Raw genomic sequence first — 26,084 nt, forward strand, 5'->3', positions numbered from 1 at the left:
AGGATAAAAATCTGAAACATAGCTAAGCACGGTTTAACTAAGTTTTATGTAGTTAGCAAAAAGGATTCTTCTTAAGATGCTGGTTGAGGGGGTTTATTGCTTACCCAGAAGATTTGACCTGTGAATGACTTATTCTTCTCCAAGGCACTTGAGAGAAAAGACAACGATAGCAGTTACATCTAGAGGCTATTATGGATTGGAGGATGAGAAGGGAACTGCATGTACTTCAACAAGGCGTCGGTCAACACCACGAAGTTTGGCAGGCTTGACAAGTGGAGTTTTTGAATCTGTAATGGTTCAAGTTTTGAGACAGGAAGAACAGCTGAGAGCAAAAGAAGAAAAAAGGTAAATGTTAAAAAAAAACACACACAAAAACAGTTAAGTTTCATGTTGTTTAAATTTTTAAGAACTACATTTCAGAGAGTAGCTGTGTAACTTTTGTGTGCCCATATCAAATTTCTGGGCCCATTTTAGTAGTGTTTCCAAAATGCATTCTCACCTAAATATGAGTTAATACTGAAATATCAAAATGGAATTTGTTTCAAAGTACAATTTTAAACCCAATTATTTAAAAACTATACAAAAATAATTTTTATGAAAGATTTCAGGTTGCTTTCTATACTTCTAGAAGTAGTCTCAATTGAATTATAAATTTTAAATGAGAAGAATTTTGAATAGATTTGTAGAACTTTAGAAGCACAGACCTTTAACATTTAAAATTAGGAGAACCTCTGGAGATAATGTAGTTCAAAATGACATATAAGTTCACTTATGCCAGTTCCTTCACTGGTATTAATTTCCTGGATAACTATGCTTACTCTGGACTCATCAGGAAAGAATGTTGTGCTCAATTAGTATTAACTTTTAGGGTCAGGGAGTACAGAGATTGATGACCTATCTATAAGGTTTTTTTAAATAGCAAGAGAGTAGGGCCCAGAGAGGTAAGTGATTACTCAGAAAAGACTGATAATTTTTATATTAAATCATATCTCAAACTATATTAGCAATTGCTGATATAATAGAGAACTACTAATGCTAGTCAAAGTCAATTTATAATATATTGTTACTCCTCTTGTAATAATTTAGCTTGCTTTGTAGGATTAAAATACAACCTGAGGCTTTCTGTACCACCATACTTTTTAATAATAGTGGTTAGTTGAGAACCCACAGTGTCCTCAAAAAAAAAATAAATAAATAAAATAAATAAAACCCACTTCTTTTCCTTGTATAGAGCCTCATAAAACTACTCCTGCTATAGAAAAGGGGGTTGTATGGAAGGGGCTAAAGATTAATCTGACAGTAGTATGTAATAGATTAATGTAGAGAGAAATTGAAGAAAAGGAAGGCTTATAGGAAGAAGGCTGTAGGAGTCTAGTGCTCCACTACTGATGACCAGAAATAGGAAGAAGGTTAAATTGTTCTTGAAACAATCAGCAGGACTTAGTACCGTCCTTGATATAGGAGGAACATAGGAAGAGACAAAGAGGAGTCTGGAGATAGTTGTAATAGTAGCAATAAGAAAATAAAAAAGAATAGTTAACGTTTATTGTGCAGGGCTATTTGCCAGGTTCAGACTGAATTGACTTAGCAGCAGCAGCAGCTCTAAGTACCTCATATGTATTCAGTATTTGTCCTGAGGCAGATAGACGAGTAACTTGCCCAAAGTCAGGCAGTTTTTGAATGGTGAATTTAAGATTTGAACCAGAGCATTGTGGTTATAGTTTGTACTCCTGAGAAGTATGCTGTACCTGTGACCTAAAAATGATGGAACCATCAAAGAAAATAAAAGAACTTGAGTCAGTGGTGTGGAGACAGATCTGTGAACTGTAGTCTTTAATAAGTTGTTTGAAGTGATGAGGGAAACATTTAAGCAAGTAAGTAGGAATGGCTAGTAAGAATCTGGAAATATGAGAATCCTTTTCTTTTCTCCAGTTTTATATATGTATGTGTGTGTCCTGTGCGTAACATCAAATAAACATGGGTGAATTAAGACATGGGGGGAAAACCCTCCTTTAAATGTGTAGTAACTATGATAATTTAATATGAATTAAGCTTGCTCTTTGGGTAAAGCATTAACCTTTTCTTTTTTAACTAGGGATATTTTAAGCATGGAACAAAGAATAAAATCAAAGGCCTTGGTACCCCCTACTCAGCAGTTTTTAAAACTGTTCTAAGTTTTGTTATTTATTATTCATAAGTTCGGAGAAGGCAATGGCACCCCACTCCAGTACTCTTGCCTGGAAAATCCCATGGGCGGAGGAGCCTGTTAGGCTGCAATCCATGGGGTTGCTAAGAGTCAGACATGACTGAGCGACTTCACTTTCACTTTTCACTTTCATGCATTGGAGAAGGAAATGGCAGCCCACTCCAGTGTTCTTGCCTGGGGAATCCCAGGGACGGGGGAGCCTGGTGGGCTGCCGTCTCTGGGGTCGCACAGAGTCGGACACGACTGAAGTGACTTAGCATTCATAAGTTACTTTTGCATCTTTGCTAAAAATCAGATGAACATATATTTGTGAGTTTTTCTGGACTTTCTGTTCTTTACCATCTATAAGTCCATCTTTAAGTTATGTTGACTTGATGACTGTGGCTTTATAATAAGCTTTGAAATTTGGTAGTGTGAATATTCCAACTTTGTGTTTTGTTTTTTTTTTCCCCCTAAAATTTTTAGGCTATACTGGGATCTTCGCATTTCTGTGTAATTTTAGAATCATACTGGAAATCCTACCAAACAAAAAACACCTGAGGGAATTTTGATTGAGATTGCATGGAAGTTTTGCTAATCTTTTTTAATGTAATGTCTAATCCAGGGAACTTTTTTATTTCAGAGTTTGTATTTTTTCAGCTCCAGAAGTTACATTTGTTTTTTTAGTATCTTCATTTCTTATTATGTTCCTTTTAATGTCCTTTTCTGCTAGCTCCATCATCTTTGTCTTTGCTAAGCCAATTGACCAATTTTCTCCTTGTTGTAAGTAACATTTTTCTGCTTCTTGACATGTCCAGTAATTTTTTATTAGAAATTGTATGTTGTGAATGTTACCTTGCTGAGTATTTAGATTTGTATTTACCTTCTTAAAAGAGGACTGAGCTTTGTTCTTCCAGGGAGTTAAGTTCCTTGTGGATCAGTTTGATAATCCTTTCAACTCCAGGTTTTAAGCTCTTATAAGATGGGTCTAGAATAACCTTCATTCCACTTCAGCCCTGCTGCTGCTGCTGCTACTGCTGCTGAGTCGATTCAGTCGTGTCCGACTCTGTGCTACCCCATAGGTGGCAGCCCACCAGACTCCCCCATCCCTGGGATTCTCCAGGCAAAAACACTGGAGTGGGTTGCCATTTCCTTCTGCAATGCATGAAAGTGAAAAGTGAAAGTGAAGTCACTCAGTCACGTCTGACTCTTAACGACCACATGGACTGCAGCCTACCAGGCTCCTCCGTCCATGGGATTTTCCAGGCAAGGGTACTGGAGTGGGGTGCCATTGCCTTCTCCGAAGTTACATTGAAAGAAAGTGAAAGTGAAGTCGCTCAGTCGTGTCTGACTCTCTGCGACCCCATGGACTGTAGCCTATCACGCTTCTCTGTGCGTGGGATTTTCCAGGCAAGAGTGCTGGAGTGGATTGCCATTTCCTACTAAGATGTAATGAGCTTTCCTAGTGGCTCAGCAGTAAAGAATCCTCGTTCTGTTAAGGAGACCCTGGAGACAAAGGTTTGGTTCCTGAGTCTGAAGGATCCCATGGAGGAGGAAATGGCAATCCATTCCAGTATTATTTCTGTAAAAATCCCATGAACAGAGGAGCCTGGAAGGCTACAGTCCATAGGGTCGCAAAGAGTTCGACACGACTGAGCGACTAAGCACATGCTAAGACCTGACCTCTCTGGAGTCTCCACCAAATGCCCCCAAGTGATGACTGAGAACTCCACACTTCCTCTGGTCTCCCTATTGTGTCTATGAACTTGATCTTACAATTTTCTAGTCATTCTTGTCCTACTTTGTACCCTTGTATAGATTTCTGAAGCTCTTTTCTGCATAGCTTCCTTGTTTTTAGAATTATCTCACAATTTCTAGGTGCCTTACTCCCCTAATGCTGATTTTCATCTCAACTCAACTCCACTGGACCGTTTGGGTTTCTGCTGTCTCTGCTCATGGTCTGGAAATTAATTGCTTTTAGTTAAGAGGTCAGTCAATTGTAGGGATCACCTCATTTATTTCATTTCTTGGGGATGACAGTCTTGTACTATTTGATATTCAATGTCTAAAAACATTTGTTTTGTGCATTTTATTCAATTTGTAATTGTTTACAGAGTGAGGGTAAGATTGATTCAGTTACTGCATCATGACCAGGAAAAGGAGGTCATTTCTGAGCATTTTTTATGTATATATTAATAGGTAATATATAGCATTGTTTTGTATGTCTTTAACCTTTATAGAGAATCTCTATACAGTCAACAAAAACAAGACCAGGAGCCGACTGTGGCTCAGATCATGAACTCCTTATTGCCAAATTCAGACTTAAATTGAAGAAAGTAGGGAAAACCATTAGGCCATTCAGGTATGACCTAAATCAAATCCCTTATACAGTGGAAGTGAGAGATAGATTTAAGGGCCTAGATCTGATAGATAGAGTGCCTGATGAACTATGGAATGAGGTTTGTGACATTGTACAGGAGACAGGGATCAAGACCATCCCCATGGAAAAGAAATGCAAAAAAGCAAAATGGCTGTCTGAGGAGGCCTTACAAATAGTTGTGAAAAGAAGAGAAGCAAAAAGCAAAGGAGAAAAGGAAAGTTATAAACATCTGAATACAGAGTTCCAAAGAATAGCAAGAAGAGATAAGAAAACCTTCCTCAGAGATCAGTGTAAAGAAATAGAGGAAACAACAGATGGGAAAGACTAGAGATCTCTTCAAGAAAATTAGAGATACCAAGGGAACATTTCATGCAAAGATGGGCTCGATAAAGGACAGAAATGGTATGGACCTAACAGAAGCAGAAGATATTAAGAAGAGGTGGTAAGAATACACAGAACTGTACAAAAAAGATCTTCACGGCCCAGATAATCATGATGGTGTGATCACTGACCTAGAGCCAGACATCCTGGAATGTGAAGTCAAGTGGGCCTTAGAAAGCATCACTATGAACAAAGCTAGTGGAGGTGTTGGAATTCTAGTTGAGCTATTCCAAATCCTGAAAGATGATGCTGTGAAAGTGCTGCACTCAATATGCCAGCAAATCTGGAAAACTCAGCAGTGGTCACAGGACTGGAAAAGGTCAGTTTTCATTCCAATCCCAAAGAAAGGCAATGCCAAAGAATGCTCAAACTACCGCACAATTGCACTCATCTCATATGCTAGTAAAGTAATGCTCAGAATTCTCCAAGCCAGGCTTCAGCAATATATGAACCGTGAACTTCCAGATGTTCAAGCTGGTTTTATAAAAGGCAGAGGAACCAGAGATCAAATTGCCAACATCCGCTGGATCATGGAAAAAGCAAGAGAGTTCCAGAAAAACATCTATTTCTGCTTTATTGACTATGCCAAAGCCTTTGACTGTGTGGATCACAATAAACTGGAAAATTCTGAAAGAGATGGGAATACCAGACCACCTGACCTGCCTGCTGAGAAATCTGTACGCAACCTGCAACAGTTAGAACTGGACGTGGAACAACAGACTGGTTCCAAATAGGAAAAGGAGTACGTCAAGGCTGTATATTGTCACCCTGTTTATTTAACTTATATGCAGAGTACATCATGAGAAACACTGGGCTGGAAGAAGCGCAAGCTGGAATCAAGATTGCCAGGAGAACTATCAATAACCTCAGATATGCAGATGACACCACCCTTATGGCAGAAAGTGAAGAGGAACTAAAAAGCCTCTTGAAAGTGAAAGAGGACAGGGAAAAGTTGGCTTAAAGCTCAACATTCAGAAAACGAAGATCATGGCATCTGGTCCCATCACTTCATGGGAAATAGATGGGGAAACAATGGAAACGGTGTCAGACTTTATTTTTGGGGGCTCCAAAATCACTGCAGATGGTGACTGCAGCCATGAAATTAAAGGACGCTTACTCCTTGGAAGGAAAGTTATGACCAACCTAGATAGCATATTCAAAAGCAGAGACATTACTTTGCCAACAAAGGTCCGTCTAGTCAAGGCTATGGTTTTTCCTGTGGTCGTGTATGGATGTGAGAGTTGGACTGTGAAGAAAGCTGAGCGCCGAAGAATTGATGCTTTTGAAGTGTGGTGTTGGAGAAGGCTCTTAAGAGTCCCTTGGACTGCAAGGAGATCCAACCAGTCCATTCTGAAGGAGCTCAGCCCTGGGATTTCTTTGGAAGGAATGATGCTAAAGCTGAAACTCCAGTACTTTGGCCACCTCATGCAAAGAGCTGACTCATTGGAAAAGACTCTGATGCTGGGAGGGATTAGGGGCAGGAGGAGAAGGGGACGACAGAGGATGAGATGGCTGGATGGCATCACTGACTCAATGGACGTGAGTCTGGGTGAACTCTGGGAGTTGGTGATCGACAAGGAGGCCTGGCGTGCAGTGATTCATGGGGTCGCAAAGAGTTGGACACGACTGAGCGACTGAACTGACTGAACCTTTATATAAATGGCAGTCTTCTGTTTTCAGTCAACATTATGTGTCTTGAGATTTAGCTGTCTTGAATTATTTCATTGTATTTTATTTCCAGTGCTTGTGTATAATATTCCATTATTTGACTGTATTACAGTTTAGTCATTTACCTGATAAGATACACATTTTGAATTAGTTCTAGAGTTGCATTATTATAGAATGCTACAGTACACATTCATGTACTTGTCTTATTTAAGGATGAGGATATGGATAGATAGATCTGTGGGTGTGTATCCATTCTACTTTATTTTTAATTTTATTTTTCTTCTTTATGTTTGACTCACTCAACCTGTTTTCCTAACTCTCCCCATTCTCCTCTGGCATCCACCAATCTGTTCTCTCTCTTTTTTCTTTTTTTTTTTTCAGACTCTACATACAAGAGAGATCATACAGTTTTATCATTCACTGTCTGACTTTTTTTTCACTTAGCGTAATGTCCTCAAAATCCATCCATGCTGTCAGAAGTGGTAATATTTCCTTCAGTTTTGCTAGCTATATAGTATTCCATTGTGTATGAATACCACAATTTCTTTATCCATTCATCCATTGATGGATATTTAGGTTGTTTTTATATCTCGTCTGTTGTGTATAATGCTGCAGTAAATATGGGGATGCATATATCTTTTCAAGTTAATGTTTTCATTTTCTTCAGATAAATGCTCAGAGGTAGAATTGCTGGATTATATTGTAGTTTTATTTTTAATTTTAGGGGGAACTTCCATACTGTTTTTCATAGTGGTTGCACCAGTTTATATTACCATCAACAGTGCTCAAAGGTTCCCTTGTATCCACATCCTAACCAATGATTTGTTATTTTCTGTGTTTTTGATAATGGTCATTCTGACAGGTATGAGATGATATCTCATTGTGGTTTTCATTTGCATTTCCCTGATGATTAATGATGTTGATCATTTTTTCATGTATCTGTAGACCCTCTGTGTCTTTGGAAAAATGTACATTCAGATCTGTCCATTTTTTAATCAAATTGTTTTCTACTATTGGATTGTATAAATTTTTTAATATATTTTGGATTTTAACCTCTTACCAGATACATGATTTGCAGATATTTTCTCCCATTAATAGCTTGCCTTTTCATTTTGTTGATGGCTTCCTTTGCTGTAGAGAGCTTTTTATAGTATGATGTAGTCAAACTTAGTTACTTTTTTCTTTTCTTGCTTTTGCTTTTGTTGTCAGATCCAAAAATCTTTACCAAGACCTACGTCAAGGAGCTTACTGACTCTTTTTCTTCCAGGAGTTCTGTAGTATAAGATCTTACATTCAAGTCTTTAATCCATTTGAATTCATTTTTGTGTATGTTGTAATATAGTGGTCAAATTTCATCCTTTTACATGTAGCTGTCCAGTTTCCCCAACACCATTTATTGAAAGGATTGTGATTTCCATACTGTATATTCTGTCTCCTTTGTCGTAAAGTAGTTGATATATATATACATGGGTTTATTTCTGGGCTGTCTGTTCTTATCCATTGATCTGTGAGTCTGTCTTTATGCCAGTAACTAACTTTCTTGATTACTATAGCTTTGTAACATCACTTGAAGTCAGGGAGCATGATGCGTCCAGCTTTGTTTGGTCTTTCACCTTCTAGGTACTTCATTCTTTTTCATTCAATTCTATATTCATTCTGCCTTTAATCTTATGGTCATGGCAAGTTGTTTAGTGCTTTAAAGAGTGTTGCTACACTAATAACTACAGTAATATGTTCTTAAAGTTGTTGTAAGGAAGTTATATTGATAAAGTAGTTACCATCATATTAGTTTTATATAAAGTAATTAATTATGACAATAAAGTATCTTATGTATATTTAAAGAATAAATTTAATATACCTATTTTCCTTCCCAAGAACACATGAATATTTAAACTTTTTAACTCTAGACACTCCCCCTCAGTCTTAAGTGCCATCATTGTTCAATATTGTAGTTCTTTCTGATTCTTAACTGCCCAACTGTTGCCACAGCTCTAGTTTTTAATCTAAGATTTTCTCCTTTCTCATGTTATACTTTCTTCATAAGTGATTTCATTCATTCCCATACCACCTATATATAGAAGACTTATAGATAGATGTCTCTCGCCCAAACTTCTCTTTTGAAGCCTAATTGCATACTTAATATATTCTCTGGATATAATATCTATCAGTGACGATATCAGTGTATCTCATCTTCAGGAAATAGGTGGCACATTCAAAATGGGATAATTCAAAGAGGGTTTATTTCCAAAGAAGTTGGAATATAGCTGAACATTAAGACATGAAGCTGAGATACATTCGTTAGGTTACTCCTTTCTGCCCATCAGATCAGATCAGATCAGATCAGTCGCTCAGTCGTGTCCGACTCTTTGCGACCCCATGAATCGCAGCACCCCAGGCCTCCCTGTCCATCACCAACTCCCGGAGTTAACTCAGACTCATGTCCATGGAGTCAGTGATGCCATCCAGCCATCTCATCCTCTGTTGTCCCCTTCTCCTTTTGCCCCCAATCCCTCCCAGCATCAGAGTCTTTTCCAATGAGTCAACTCTTCGCATGAGGTTTCTGCCCATGGATGCTGTCTATTATAAGCGTCTTAGAAGGCTCCCCACTCCACTGCTGTCATGTCTAAGTCAGAGTCTCCCAAAGAGCCCAAACAGCTGTGGCAGCTCTTCATCAGAGCACTGAGCTTTGAAACAACCAATGAGAGTCTGAGAAGCCATTCTGAGTAATGGAAAACGCTCACAGACTGTGGTAATGACGGATCCAGACACCAAGCACTCCAGAGGCTTCAGGTTTGTCACCTATGCCTATGAAGGAGGTGGATGCAGCCATGAGTGTGAGGTCACACAGGGTGGTTGGAAGAATTGTGGAAGCAAAGAGGGCCATTTCAAGAGAAGATTCTCAAATACCCGGTGCCCTCTTAACTGTAAAAAAAGTTTTTATTGATGACCTTAATGACACTGAAGAACATCACCTGAGAGATTATTTTGAACAGTATGGGAAATTTGAAGTGATTGAAATCATGACTGACTGAAGCAGTGGCAAGAAGAGAGGCTTTGCTTTTGTAACCTTTGATGACCATAACTCCATAGACAAGATTGTCATTCAGAAATACCACACTGTGAATGGCCACACTGTGAAGTAAGAAAAGCTCTAAGTAAGAGGTAGCTAGTGCTTCATCCACCAAAGAGGTTGAAGTAGTTCTGGAAACTTCGGTGGTGGTTGTGAAGGTGGTTTTGGTGGGAACAACTTTGGTCGTGGAAGAAGCTTTAGTGGTTGAAGTGGCTTTGGTGGCAGCCGTGGTGGTGGATATCGTGGCTGTGAGGATGGCTATAATGGATTTGGTAATGATGGAAGCGGTTTTGGAGATGGTGGAAGCTACAATGATTTTGGCAGTTGCGGCAATCAGTCTTCAAATTTTGGGCCCACAAAAGGTGGAAACTTTGGAGGCAGAAGTTCTGTCCCCTATGGCAGTAGAGGCCAGTACTTCACCAAACCATGAAACCAAGGTCACTTTGGTGGTTCCAGTAGTAGCAGTAGCTATGGCAGTGGTGGAATGTTTTAATTTCTGGCAGGAAACAAAACTTAGCAGGAGAGGAGAGCCAAAAAAGTGACAGGGAAACTACAGCTTACAACAGATCTGTGAACTCAGCCAAGCACAGTGGTGTCGGGAGCCGCGTTAGGCATTACTGACAAAATGGAGGCACGGTCCCAGCCCCCTCTCCTCATTCCGCAGGCACGGACCTGGGATGAAGGAGTTAGCTCTTGTGATTCTGACTTGTTTCTTCCTTTCTTCCGTTGAGTTGGCTGGAAAGAATGTTTTAAGGTGTTTATTGTTCTTGAGAGAAGCCTGAGAAAGCACAAAGCCTTCTACAGTTGTGCCCAGAAAATAATCTATAAAGTAACCATTGACATTTGTTCAAGGATTTTTGCAAAGAATGTCTCAGGACTTGCACATAGGCCACAGTTTGAGGCCATGGGAAAGATTGTTATCTGAGACCTGTTTGTGAGGGAAATGTTTATGGCAAAAGAAGTTTGCTGAGTTTAGGGTTTAGGAATAATTAATAATAGTTAGAAACCTTTTTAAGGGATAGTGAGCTTAGGATACTAGGGGCAAGGATTTAGAAAGATAAGAAATAAACCGAGGAATGTGGTATTCAGCCCAGGGATAAGCATGAGTTACAATGTAATCACAAGTGAACATGATTGTGAGAGAATTGCTGAAGCAGGAACCCTGTTTGAAGGGCAACTGAGACAATAATCTGGGTGAGGGGGAACTGAAAATGTCAAACCTCTGACCTAATGCTTTTGAAAAAGTATAAAAGAGAACCTGATGCTTGAAATAAACATGTAGTCCCGTACCTCAAGTCAGAGGCTACATCATTTCCCACCGACACTGCTCATCCCTTCAGGGCCTAGCTACTACAAAGAAGACATGTTTTAGACAATGCAGCTTGAGGACTGTACTTGTGATTAATTGTAAAACAGGTAATTTTAATTTCTGTTCTGTGGAAAGTGTAAAGCATTCCAACAAAGTGTTTTAATGTAGTTTGTTGTTGTTGTTGTTTTGCACCCATGCTGTTGATTGCTAAATGTAATAGTCTGATCATGACTCTGAATAAATGTCTTAAAAAAAAAAAAAAAGACATAAGGCTGTTAGTAAACAAGGGGGATTAGTTACTGGTACCCCAGAGAGGAGTATAAAGAAGAGACTACTGAGATGATACCTTCTGTTGAAGGACACAGCTCCCCCAACAAAACTTTTAAGTCCATTTATAAAAGTTTTATTCCACTTACATGAACTTAATATACACGTTCTTAACAGTTATGCTTATGTTGTTCATGAAAATTTAACAGGACATTAAACAGAGCTAGTCATCATCTCAAGTTATTTCCCTGTTATTGTTTGTATAGCACATGCGGATTAGGCAAATACCAAAAACTTCACAAAGAGGAGGCCAAGGGAATAAATACTCTACCCTACTTTCCTATCTTGCCAGGACTGTCTTGACTAAACCTAAGGAAAGCTAGCGGATGAGGTTGCCTACTGATACAGATAAAACTATACAGTAGAGAGTAGATCTGGAGGCAAACAAAAGATATTTGCCATAGATCTCTTCAAAATGATTACACCAAAAATTAATTATGAAAGCCTAGTGCTTACTCCTAGAACTTGATCTCACTGTAGTGCTCCCTATCTTTGTGAATGGCACCACCATCTGTTAGATTATTTAAATTAGAAATCTGAGATTCATATTTAAGTTAGAAATCTGAGATTCATACAGGACATCTTCCTTTCCCTTATACACAAATCAAAATTCAATCCCAAATATTGATGTTTTATTTCCTAAATCTCTCTTTAATCTGCTTCCCTCTATCTTCTCTGTCTCCATCCGGTTCCTTAATCTCTCACTTAGACAACTATAATCTTCTCTTAATTAGTGAAACTGTGTCCATGCTTACCCTCATTCTATTCTGTTTTTCACATTAAAGGTAGGATTTTGTTGTTCAGTAGGTAAGTTGTATTCAACTCTTTGCGACCCGATAGACTGCAGCATGCCTGGCTTCCCTGTCCTTTACTGTCTCCAGAATTTGCTCAGATTCATGTCTAAAAAGTAGAATGAACTTTTCCCAATGCAGATTTGATCACGCCTTCTTTCCTGTTCCCATTACTTTTTACCTCCTCAAAACAAAGCAGGTACACACAAGAACTTTAATGGCTTAATATAGTTTATAAGACTCTGCTTTCAGCTTTTGGCCTCATCTTGTCTCTCTAACCCCATTGTACACCCTTTATCCCACATTCTTGCTATCCTTGCTACTCCAGCTTCCCTTTTCTCTCTTCTGTGCCAAGAGATTGTTAACTTTATGTGCATCCAAATTTAGAGTTTACATAAAAACTTGTGAAATCTATCAAGAATAGTTAGACCTTTTATTTTAACCTTTGTTTTCTAACATAAGCATGATTTTCTTTTATAGTTGAAAATGCAGTAAGTATTAAAATTCATAAAGTGCCACCTAACTAGTGGGATAAGCAGAGTCTTTTGTTTTTGTTATTTTTTTAACGTCTTTTGGACCTTTCCCAAGATTTTTTGGTGGGAAAAAAAGGAAGGAAAATATGATATATCTTCAGAAGGAAAATATGACATTTCATCAGCAACATATAATGTGATACATAGGAGTGCTAAGCAAAGCCTGCCTCCCTGTGTATAATTTTTCTGCCGGCTATCATGATTTTATCAATCTGTCAATTCTGTCAATCTAATTATCCTGTCGAGAGTTAGTCAGAGACTAGCTGAGAATATGGCTACTGAAAAATTTGGTCTGAAAGGGACTTTGGAAACATCATAAAGAAGGGTCAGATTGGAAGACAGGGAAGGTTGCAGAGATCATATGGCTACAGTAGTTGTGCTTAAAACCTGGGTGTAGCTTTCTCTTTTTTATTGTTTTTTGATTAAAACTTCTGGTATAAGAAGTGGGAAAATAATGTTCTCCTCCTGTTCATTAGCTTTAGACAACTTTTTATTCGATATATTGGAAATTCAAGTTGGCAGCAAGCTGAATAATTCTATTTCATATTATGGTAATATGGCGATACTTGAGTTAACTGACAGGTATCTAATAATTTTTAGGTGATCATCTGGGCAGACACAGACCTAAAAGTAAACTATTTTAAAAAATCTTTTAAGTCCAACAGTTAGGTCTCTGATTTGTGATCTATTTCAGTTAAAAGAAGGGAGTCCTTACTCTGTATTTTATTTTTATACAGTAGGTAGTTTCCCTTGCTTGTACAGTATAGGCTATAAATACCATGGTTTCTTATTCAGATTACAAAAATCCCGACATTCCTATACTATTATCTTTATTTACCTAGATGCATTGGAAACCAATACAAAGGGGATGGCAGATGATATGTATTTAACAGAGAGAAATAAACATTGAGTAAGGGTTGGTGATGGACAGGAAAGGCTGGTGTGCTGCGGTCCATGGGGTAGCAAAGAGTCGGACATGACTGAGCAACTGAACTGAACTGAGGGGTTGGTAGTCTGGCCTTCTCCAGGTAAATGCTAATAGGGTAGCAGCCAGTCTTGGAGCTGATTAATGTAGGGAGGCACTGTTAAGATTTAGAAGACAGGAGCACTATAAGTCAAAGAGGAAAATGGAATGAAAGGGCTGATTAATGTGTAGTTGCTGGAATAGTCTTTAAGATACTCATGAACACTGCATTTTGTTAATAATGATGACATTGAATCATTAAGGAAAGGTTAAACTATATTTTGTGTTCCTTGTTTATTAAGCCGGAATGTATGTAATACATTTTAGATAACTGTTTTTAAAAAATAAAATTGTTAAAATTGAAAGCTAGCTTTCCTCAAGTAAATTTCAGTTAATCCAAAATATGACAGTATTAGGTATCAGTTTTAATCAAATAATAGCCATGTTAAAAATATTGTACCACTGCACCATTCTTTTCTTTGCAAAATGATTTGGATTTCCAAAAGTAGTGTGCATGTAAGTTGTATAAACTTATTGGTATTTTATTGATCTGGAAATTGCTAAAGTTAAAAGTAAAAATGTTTTTTACATTTCTGTGATTTAGAAATTATGACTTACATTTGATTTATTTTCAAATTCTTAATAACCTAAAGTAACAATGACTTAATGAAGTAGACATTTGTCATTTGTGACCACCCACATTTTTGAATAGTTGCCCTACATTTTGGTAATTTCCCATGTTACAAGCCCTAACTTCACAAAGCAGTTCAGCTCAGTTCAGTCGCTCGGTTGTGTCCAACTCTGCGACCCTATGGACTATAGCACACCAGGCTTCCCTGTCTGTCACTAACTCCCAGAGCTTGCTTAAACTCATGTCCATCGAGTTGGTGATGTCATCCGGCCATCTCATCCTCTGTCATCCCCTTCTCCTCCTGCCTTCCTGACTTTGCAAAGCAGTTGCCAGGAAATCTGTATTCTCATACCCACTCACAACTAAGGTAAGGAGGTCCATGACCAGTCATACTCTTCTCACTTGAAATTGCTTGGGACCAACATGAGGTGGCAGTCTTAGGCAAGAAGTTTATCTTTTGACAAAGGTGGTGGTGGGAGCTTCTAGTTGTTCTAGGTTCCTAGTATGAGAAGTACCAAATAATAGTGGCAGTCTAATTTTTCCTGGAGAAGTTGTCAAAGTGCAGTTGCAGTTCATATCTGTTAAGTTTGGTTCGTAACAACAAACCCTTAACAGAGCTTAATTCCTTTTCTACTTAGCTGGAAGAGATTTTGTTTATAGTTAAGTAAAAAGCTTGACTAAACAATATCAATGATTGCTTTTCCTAAAATATAATATTTTATATTGAAAATGTAAATGAATGTCTTGCTTTCCTTTTTCATTCAACTAGCTTAAACATTGTGTTATAATGGTTTTTCAGTTAATGGATTATTTTGCATTACAGCTTCTGTATATGTTTCTTACTAGATTGTAAAGTGTGCGGCCCATACTTTCACCTCTCTGTATTCTTATACATGATAGGCATTAGATAAAATTTATAAAACTATTAAAGTTAGGATACTTTAAAACATATAATAACTTCTTTGTAAAGCTATTTACTCATGAATGATGTTCCTGCCAAGTTATTTATGACCAAAATAACCTAAGGCACAGCTTCTATTAGTATTTTACATAGTAACGGATTAATGTTCTCTAAGCCAGTAAAGAACAATCAAGAACTTGTCCAGGAAAAAAAAAATTTTGTTCATTTTGTAGTGTTTACTTTTACTTACAGTTTTACTGAGAAATGATTGATATATATCACTGTATAAGTTTAAAATATACAGCATGATGGTTTGATTTACGTAAATGATTACCAAAGTAGATTTAATTATATTGATCATCTCATATGGATATAATGAAAAGATGAAAATTCTCCTTGTGATGAGAACTATTAGGATCTACTCTCTTTAACTTTCCTTTTTCCCACTAGTGAATGTGGTTTTTATAAGTATCCTCAGGCAGTCTTATAGCATCACCCAAATACTGAAGGCTTAATTTTTTGAGCTAACATTTTAGAAACATGTAGCGCTGTTATCTGATTTTAGTATAACACCTCAGAACAATTTTTTAAATTGAGAATAACTTTGAAAGCTGTTTTTTTTTTAATCTGTCCTTGTGAGCACACTGGTTTGCTTCAGCATTTTTTAATAGAGTGTTTTTTAAATGTGTTTAATTTTTTTTTCATTGGCATATTATAGATATTGACTCTAAAGGTCTTTGGCAAGCTCCCATTCCATATGTACCACCCTGCTGAGGACAGGATGGAGACTCACAGTTCTAGTTCTAAAGGATTATTCCACATTACGCTGGCCTGTACCAGACCAGACTTTCTCTTCCTCCTACCTCTTCAGTACTCATGGTTTGAATTTAGAATCCATCATTGTCTCCTGAAAGGTTTAGTTTGTAGGGAACGTAAGCATGAGTAGCAGCCCTTAAATAACTTCAGGCAATGTCCATATTTGGCTGCATCATAACACAACTATGTCACGGCCTTTCCAGTTACCTGATCCTGCAGAATGCATGAATTATTGCCTAAATTTTCTTCTTCCCAGAGTAAGCCAGTTGGTGCTAACTTTAACCTACCAATGGCAGACTATTTATATTGCTGGTTCTTGCACTAATACACTATGTAAGCCTAAGGAAATTATCTCATTGTCCTTCTATGTCCTTAATGTCCCCATCTGTAAGTTGAATAGTGTCTGAAATTGCCATATCTCTAGCCTTTATTGGCCAAAGGTTGCTAACACTGTTTTAGACAAAAACAAGTCCATAAAAGTGTTTTGGTCTGTTCCAACTCCTCGTTTCATTTTCTTCCCTGAGTACTAGTTATTACTTTTTCACCTGTACAAAAACAGAGCATAATTAATTGTGACATGGTTGACCAAAATCAGTTTCAGTGCCAAGTATGCTAAATGCACTTTTTGATGGTTGATATTCGAACAGATTCAATTTCCTATACCAAACCTTTAAACTCTTGAGTTACATTTCATGAGAAATAAATTGAAAACCTTTTTTTTAGTTAACAGAACATTGAATAAATGATTACTCTTCTCAGTATATATTAACTGTAGAGAAATTCAGTTTCATGTTAAGATACAAAATATACATAAATCTACCATGGTAAGATATACAGTATCTATAAATCTTTTTCATTTTGGCTCTTTTATAGGTCCTGGCTAATATTCTTTAGCTTTTAAAAAGTTGATTTATGAAATTTTTTTTTTAATTTCATTGGCTGTATAGTTTAAAAGTCACATAGTACTACTGAGGCTTTTAATGAAAGATAGCAACCCTTACTTCAGCTCATCTTCAAATTCATGACTCAGAAACATCTACCTTTAACTTTTTGGGTAATTTTTCTAGTAATTATTTCCATATTTCTTAATATATGCTTATGTTGGCTATTAATAGTTCTTGATTTTTTAGCTTGGCATTATCTGTTGACATCCATCTGTGGAAGTGAAGATTTATTTCACTTATAAGTATTTCTGTTTATTTGCAAGTTACATGCTCTTTTTCTGTTAATATGGATCTTTTCTGCCTCATCTGTCTTATGTATTATTGATTAATAATTCAGCTCTATCTCATTTTTTACCCCAAACTAGACATTGTTGTTACTGTTTTTTGTAATAATGTTTATTTACCCATATGGTTCACAGTTGATTTGTTCTTCAATCCTTCTTTCATCTTAGAACTTCTATGATCATCTTTTTCCTGAAGTATATACTATAGAAGTATTTTCTCTGTATCTTTAAATTTAGATAGTTTCTGTTACTGTCTTCAAGTTCACTAATCTTTTCTTCTGCTATGTCTAATTTGCCATTAGTCCCATTCAGTATATTTTCATCTCAGACATTGTAGTTTTCATCTCTAAAAGTTTAACTTGAATCTGTTTTATATCTTCCATGTCACTACTTAATTTTTCATGTCTCTACTTTTTGACTATATGGATTACAGTTTCAGTTACTACTTTAATGACCTTATTTGCTAATCCTACCATTTGTCTCATTTATGGGTCTATTTTGATTGATCATTTATCTCATTATGGATCATGTGTTTCTGCTTTGTTTTATGCCTAGTACTTTTGGTTTGGATGCCAAACATTGTGAGTTTTATCTTGGAGGGTGCCAGATATGTTTATATTTCTATAGGTCTTCTAGAGCTTTTTTTCTGAAATGCCGGTAATTATTTTGAAACAATTTGGTCATTTTGGATCTTTTATGATTTGTTACTTGAGTCCAGAGCAATGCTCCGTCTAGGGCTAATTGTTCTCCTTTGAATTTTGAATTTTTCCAGTGTGGCTTGTGGGAATAAACACTTTATTTTCTAATCTTTTGGGTATTTTTCCCTCACCTAGTTTTGGGTTATTACCTTACATGCATACACTAGTTATTGCTCTGAAGTTGAGGAGGACTCTGTAAAAATTTATGCAGCTCTTTCTTCTTGAGTTTTATCTCTTGTAGACTCTGCTGCCTTGGTGTCTCTGGACTCTTGGCTTCTCATCTTGTGGAGTCTGCTAGACTCTTATCTGGATTTCCCTTCCTGCATCATGGCCTGAAAATTCTCTGAAACTGACAAACTGCAGTAGTTTTTGGTCTCACCTTCTGTTTCCCATCTCTCTGAGATCACTGTCCTTTGCTTGATACTTAAATTCTTACAAACCATTGTTTTGTGTATTTTGTCAGGATTTTTATGATTGGTTCAAGTAGGAAAGTAAATTTGACTCCTTGTTATCTCGTCAGGTGGAAACAAGACATTTTAGAAGTTTTTACTTTAGAATGAGTTCTGATTTTTATCTAAATGAAAATAACTTTAATTTATCCTTATCCATGAATGATAGTTAGTTTTGCATTTATTTTGTTGCTATTGAGAAATCTCTCAAATCTTTTTATCATTTTTGTATATGTAATCTGTTTTTTCTTCTCTTCTGACTGCTTGCAAGATTTTTTTTTTCCTTTGATGTTTTATTGTTTTATTATGGTATGCCCAAGGGTGGTTCTCTTAATTTATTTTCTAGGGCCTTTTGAATTGGGGATTTATGTCCTTCATTATTTCTAGGAAATTCTTAGCCATTATCTCTTTGAATTTTGCTGTCATTACCACACTACTACCCCATTTCTGTATTCTTATTTTCTAGCACTCCAGTTGATGGTTAGACTTTTATTTTTGAGTTTTATTTTTGTGTTTGTATTTTCTTATTTTTAGAAGTTCCTTTTTAAAACAAATCTTTCTGAATCATTCTGATAAATTCTTATTACTCATTATTTTTAATTCCCACTTTTACTTCTTTAACATGCCCTTTTTATATTTTGTTTCATTAACTGAAATTTTTGAGTTGAATTCTTGTGAAGGCTTTAGGACCCCAATTTTTCTATGTAGAGAAGATTTTGAAGTGTGTAGTTTCTTCAATAAATACAGGTTTATTCAGATTTTTATTCTTGTGTCGGTTTTGTTAATTTGTGTTCTTCAAAAAACTTGCCTATTCATTAAAATTGTCTCTTGGCATAAAATTTCTTATAATAAACATTGTATTGTCTATATCTGTAGAATCTATAGGATTAAATTATAGAATCTATAAACTCATTTTCATCATTTTCATTTCTGGTATTGGTTTTTGTGTGTATGTTTTGTTTTCCTCATCAGTTTTATCAGGCATTTGTTAATTTTAATAACATTTTTGAAGAACAAACATTTGAATTTAATTATTTTTCTATTTGTTTTATATCTCATTAATTTCTGCTATTTCCTTTCAACTTTGGGACTTTGATTTGCTCTTCTTTTTCTAGTTTTTTTCTTTTCTTTTAATGAATATGAATATTTTATTTTCAACTTTCCTTCTTTTCTAAATATACATTCTTATTTATATATGCCCCTCCAAGTACTGCTTTAGTTAACATGCATACCACCAGTTTTCATTGCTATATGGTTTTCCTTCCATATTTCTGGTTCTACTAATTTGTATGTTTAAAGTTTGTTACTTTAGTCCCTACCTTCAACTTTCACATGCCTCCTTAACTTATTAAAGCCTAATCAGTATTTTTACCATCTTCCTGTTTAATACAAGGACCTTGAAACACTATTAAATTTAATCATCTCTCACACAGCTTATTTGCTATTGTTATAATAAATTTTAATTTTATCTTGTCTTCTTTTTAAACTCCACAAAGCGCTTTTATCATTATTTTATGCCCTATCTATATAGATTAACCTATATAGTTCCAATTTCTCACTCTTTTCTCGTCTCTAATCATCAGTCTAGTATCACTGACCTTTCTTCCACTTGAGGTAAATCCTTTAGCATTTCCTTTGGCTGAGGTTCTGTTCATCACAAATATGACATTTTTGTTTGAAAATATCTTTGTTTTTGTCTTCATTTTTGAAAGATACTTTTGCTGTGAATGGAAATTTACATTGATAGTTATTTTTTAAGTACATTAAAGATATTCCATTGTCTTCTGGCTTCCATGATTTCTGTTGAGTTAGCTGTAAACCTTTTAAGTTCTTAGTTTCCATATTTACTCATTTTCTTCAGTTCTTTTTAATACTACCTTGCCATTTTAAAATAATCTCCTCTTTACCCATGTTTTCAGTTTCTTTTCACCAGACCTATTTTCCACCTCCTAAAATTCCCGTATCTGTAGTTTTTTTAGAAGTCATACTTTTTTTCCTGAGCCTCACAATAACTTCTTTCCTTTTATATTTTGAGGTTTTGTTTTGTTTTGTTTTGTTTTAACTCGTTCCTTGTCATTGTATCCGTGTGGGAGTTCCTTAAGATCCAGTTACAAAGTGCATTGCCTTAGAGATTTAATTTTTTTCTGTTCAAGTCATGAGACTACATTTTGACATGAAACTACGTTAAACTTTTCTGAGCACCCAGGAAATGTGAATGTCGGCAATAAATCCACATTAGTCAGCTTACAGTTATAAATTCTTAGAAGAGATTTTTTTTTTTTTTCCATCCACCACTCCTGTTGTGAAGACAGTTTTCCTTTCAGGCCTTTAGTTGGGGCCAGAAGAAGGGACTGTTATTGCTAGTACACCTTTCTGCTAATACTGTGGGCTTTTGGAATCTCACCTTTGTACTAGGGAGGCCAAATTCTACCATCCCACCACCACCCCCATTCAATGAAAAACTGAAACTCCTCAAAACCATAAGCACTTTAGAAAAAAAAATTTTTTTTGCTAAAATGTCTAACATTGTTTGGATATTTAGATGTAATTAAATACTTAAATGCCAAATCACACATTTTATATGTTTCTCTATTAGCTTCTTTAATGAACCAGACTACTTGATAAGATAATTTATTCTATCAGTAATAGCAAGGTAGTTATGGTGTGACCTCTCAGCCAGAAATATAAAAGTAGGCTTTTTCGATAAAATTAGAAGTCCCAATACTGCTAAAATGGTGTTCTTACTGTGTTTTAACAGATTATAATATGATAGTACAGAGAAATAGCCAATGTCAGACATTATACCTCAGTGTTCATTTAGAGTTTATGAATTAGTCACATCTTTATATATCTATTCTAGAGGAAGAGTTCAGTCTTGAAAATTCAGAAATAAGAGAAGTTATTACATTTTCCCCCCTTTGTTGTCATATTCTAATGTCTCTCCTAAAACCTTATATGCTTCAATTTTTTAATACAGATTTAGTATATCATACACAATAGAATTTACAAATTTAAATATAAAATTCTTTTTTTTTTGTATATTCACAGAGTTGTACACCCATCACTGCAGTCAATTTTAGAACATTTCGTCACCTAAGACAGAAAGACTATTAAGATACTTTCCATTTCCCACACCTTTTCAATCCTAGGAAACCTCTGATCTTCTTTCTGTCTCCGTACATTTCTGGACATTTTATATAAGTGGAATTATACAATATGTGATATTTTGTGGGTGACTTTTTTCACATAGCATTATGTTTCAGAGTTCATCCGTATTGTAACATGTATCAGCACTGTATATTTTTTATTGCCAAATAATATTGCATTGTATAGATATGCCACTTCTTAATAATCCGTTGGACAGTTGATGGACATTTCATGTTTCTACTCTTTGGCCATTTTGAGTATTTCTACTATGATCATTCATGTACAGGTTTTTGATATTTTCATTTCTCTTGGACATGTACCAAGGAGTAGGATTCCTGGGTCACATGTTTAACTTTCTGAGGAACTGTTAGACTGCCTTCCAAAGCATCTGTACCCTTTACAGTGTATGAAGTTTCCAGTTTCTCCACATGTCTCACCAATAATTGTTATTATCTCTTTTAAAATAATCATCTTAGTAGGCATGAATTGGTATCCTATTTTGGTTTTTGATTTACATTTCTTGAATGCATAATGATGTTGAGCATCTTTTTATTTGCTTATGTCTTCGTTGGAGAAATTATCCTTTGTCTATTTTTAGTTGGGCTATTTTATCCTTTTTTATTATTATATGTGTTCTTTCATTTTCTAGATACAGATCTCTTACTAGATACATGATTTTGAAAAAATTTTCTCCCATCTGTCTTTGTCTTTTCACTTGATGATGTCCTTTAAAAGCACAAAAAGCTTTAGTTTTGATGATGTCCACTTCATCATTTTTCCTTTTGTCACTGTGCTTTTGGTGCCATATCTAAAAACACATTGCCTAATGCAAAATCACAAGACTTCTTTCTTTTTATCTAGTTTAATTTTTTATTTAAGAAAATTTAAAGCAGTGCCCATAAAGAAACAATATTTTTGTTTTTACAGTTTCAACATGAGGAAATTTTTAAGGGGAAAAGAACACTCATCATCTCACTGACCTAGGAACCATCTATGTTTGGAATATTGTCATTTCCTTATTTAGTATGTGCATATATTATTGATATTGTTTGTTAAGTGCTGTGTTCTGATATTTTTTGTGTTTATAGATGTTATTCATAATTTTAATTTAAAGGCTGTATAACATAGCCAGCTTATTTTCCAGCTATGTAATACAACTTCTTTATAGTTCTTTTTTCTTATATAGAACTCCAGTTAACACTTACAGACATGTAACTTTTTCTTCTATTGAATTATCTTCCTCATATAACTTTTTAGGCATGGAATTATGGGATTAAAGGATGTAAACATCTTTATAGCTCTTATATGACATCATATTGCTTCTAGAAAACATTAAACTGTGCTTTTGTTTGCTGCTAAGTCACTTCAGTTGTGTCCGACTCTATGCGACCCCATAGATGGCAGCCCACCAGGGTCTGCCATCCCTGGGATTCTCCAGGCAAGAATGCTGGAGCGGGTTGCCATTTCCTTCTCCAATGCAGGAAAGTGAAAAGTAAAAGTGAAGTCTCTCAGTCGTGTCTGACTCTTAGTGACCCCATGGACTGCAGCCTACCAGGCTCCTCCGTCCATGGGATTTTCCAGATAAGAGTACTGGAGTACTGGAGTGTTTTGTTTAGTAAACATTTAAAACTTTTTTCCGTTTATTTTTAAGTTGATGGACTTGTGATTTGAATTTTACTTTTGAGCGGCAATGTCAGTGATAATCCTCCATCCATAAAACTCAGTATCAAGTTGTATATTTATTTCATCTGATAAAAAAAAGAAAAAATAGCAGTACATCTAAACTGGAGAGCCTTGTTGTCTGAAGATAAATATGACATACTTAAAATTCAGTATTTTATGGTATTCTCTATTTAAAATAGTAATAATATAATTTGTTAAATTTTTTTAGGCTTCGGGAGCAGGAAAGAAAAGAAGCAGAAGAAGCTAGTCAAAAGGAAATAGAAGAATGGGAAAGAAAACTTCTAGCTCAAGCAGCTCCAACTTGTATGGAGACCATGTGGGAAATTCCAGCTATTGGGCATTTCCTTTGTTTGGCCCAGCAAATTTTAAATTTGCCAGAAATAGTCTTTTACGAATTGGAACGTTGTCTTCTGATGCCTCAATGTAATGCTTTTCTATCTAAAATAATGACTTCTCTATTAAGTCCTCCCCATCGCAGACCTACCTTACATCGAAGACCTACTTTGCCTTATAGGACCTGGGAAGCAGCACTGAGACAGAAAGTGCAGCAGTGGTACACGGCTGTAGGGCAGACAGAAAATCCTGACAACTGTGCTGAAAAACTTGGGTTGTGTCCTCAGTTTTTTAAAGTTCTTGGAGAAGTTAATCCATTGGAAGAAAAACCTTTTCATGAGCTACCTTTCTACCAAAAAGTATGGATACTTAAGGGTCTTTGTGACTTTGTGTATGAAACACAAAAGGAAGTTCAAGATGCTGTACTTGGTCAACCTATTCATGAATGCAGGGAAGTTATTCTTGGTTATGATTATTTGGAGAATGCTTACGTACATTTTCCACAGTTCTGTGGTGCAGATGTACGGATTTACAAACAAAGACCTTTTCAGGCCCCAGAATTTCCAATTCCACCCATTAAAATACAAAGAGTACCTCGGATTAAACTGGAGAAATTGAAGTGTGACTATGTTAGTGCAAGTAATGGAGAGCATAGGTGTAGTAGAGAAGGCCTGCCCTCTGCCTTCAGGAAAGAGCAGGAAATTAATTTTGATCCAACCTGCTGCCCTGCTAAAATGAACTTAGATAATCATGACATCTCTGTTGAAACGGAAGTGAACTCTAACTGTGAAATTAGAATTCGCAGGCCCTGTGAAATGAATATAACTGATTGTTGTAAAGAAAATTTAGAGAAACCAGGAAGTCCAGGGGAGGTTACTAGCTTTGGAGAGCCTCTCAGTCCAGGTGAAATAAGGTTTATAGAAAATCAGGAAAAATATGGTGAAGCTTCCAGAGTAAAGCCTGAACCCAGTCCGTTAAAAGAAAATGCTCTGAAATCTTGCCAGATACATGTAAATGGAAGCCACAGTGATCATCCAGACATTAACTGCCACAAAGTTGTAAGGGATATTCTATTAGAACAGTCACTGCAGAGCCACAAGAAACTCAAACTAACTAAAATGAGGGCAAAAAAGAAGAAAAAGAAAAAAAAGAAATTGAAAGATATTTTGAATGAAAACTTACAGAGAAAGCGTGAAAGTCTTCATTCCCTTGCATTCAAGTCTTACAAACCTGAGATCCAGAATAAGTTACTGATCATCAAAAAGAAAGCAAAACACAAGAAGCACAAATCTGGTAAGCTGACACAAATGGGCAACGATTACATTTTAGCATACTTCAAGTAGTTCTTTCAATTAGGCATCATGGAAGGCTCTGATTGACATAATGAAATATATTGTGTGTGTGTGTGTGTGTGTGTGAATGTCAAGTTTTATATTAGTCCCCATAATTAAAACCCAGAGCAGAAGAGGTTTTACGTATTAGCAACAACAAAATACCAGTGTAATACATTTGAATTTAATTCTCAGTTGAAAATCTTTGAACATTCTCTGGACCAGTTTCTCCATAAGTGATCCTTGCCATCCTTTTTAAGAAGTGTTTTTTCCCCAGCTTAAGGGCAGTTCTGTGCAATGGACAAAGCACTGATATCAGGAGCTATCATTCCTAGAACAAAAAGTTCATAGCAACTAGCTTCTTAAACCAAGGCAAGTTAGATTATCTTTCTGGGTCCTAGTTTTTTCCCATATTATATATATTTAGCACTCTGAAAAGTTCTCTTAGTATATATTTTCATATCCAGAAAAAAATGTCTATAAGGAAAAAATTACATCAACTTAGTAACTTACGATGAGCTTCCCTGGTGGCTCAGATGCTAAAGCATCTGCCTGCAATGCTGGAGATCCAGGTTCAATTTCTGGGTCAGGAAGAGTCCCTGGAGAAGGAAATGGCAGCCCACTCCAGTACTCTTGCCTGTGAAATTCCATGGACAGAGGAGCCTGGTAGGCTACAGTCCACGGGGTTGCAAAGAGTCAGACACGACTGAGCGACTACTTTACTTTAATAACTTATGAAGCTTATTTGTTTTAAGAATTTGTAAGTTTGTCTTACACCAAATTTAAGTACTCACTCTATTTGTCACAAGCCTGTTTGAATGTTAACAACAAGAAAATCTTACGAATAAAGTTTTCAGTGAGTGATTGCACTGCATTTTAAATTACTCAGGTGCTTTTGCTTTTCCTGTTGTTTGCCATTTAATCAATTTCTGTCTCAGTTACCAATAGGATAGATGAGATAAAAGCTTCATTTAATTAACCCTAAGAAAATGTTGCTGGGTTGGGAGAAGCTTGAATGTTTTACTGAAACAGGTTGTGGTTTATCATCATTTGTGGGTTTCAGTTTTTTACTCTTTCCCTCAGTAACAAAGATAATTAAGATTTGACAATAACTTAATGAGTTGGCAAATGAGGGAAGTGAACTTTATTTAGTTGATATAGTTGTTGTTATACCTTAGTTGTTTAAAATCTTTAAATATAATTAAATATTTTAAAATGTGTATGTAATATATAATTGATAAAGAAATAGTATAAAATTT

General features: G+C 35.9%; 1 protein-coding gene and 1 pseudogene across 5 annotated transcripts in view; both read left to right on the plus strand.

Moving 5' to 3' along the window:
- Window positions 1-26,084, plus strand: part of BRD10 (bromodomain containing 10) — a 110,355-nt gene that overhangs the window by 35,545 nt on the left and 48,726 nt on the right. For 4 of the 5 annotated variants that reach the window (XM_019965975.2, XM_019965976.2, XM_019965978.2 and 1 more), the window contains exons 2-3: window positions 145-345; window positions 23,370-24,787. In XM_019965975.2, the coding sequence (XP_019821534.2) occupies window positions 145-345; window positions 23,370-24,787 (1,619 nt within the window). The remainder of the gene's footprint in view (window positions 1-144; window positions 346-23,369; window positions 24,788-26,084) is intronic. The other variant, XM_070794209.1, reaches the window with a different exon arrangement.
- On the plus strand, window positions 352-23,491 carry LOC139184437 (heterogeneous nuclear ribonucleoprotein A1-like; annotated as a pseudogene).

This window comes from Bos indicus, chromosome 8 (genome assembly GCF_029378745.1).
Source record: "Bos indicus isolate NIAB-ARS_2022 breed Sahiwal x Tharparkar chromosome 8, NIAB-ARS_B.indTharparkar_mat_pri_1.0, whole genome shotgun sequence".
NCBI classification, from domain to species: domain Eukaryota; kingdom Metazoa; phylum Chordata; class Mammalia; order Artiodactyla; family Bovidae; genus Bos; species Bos indicus.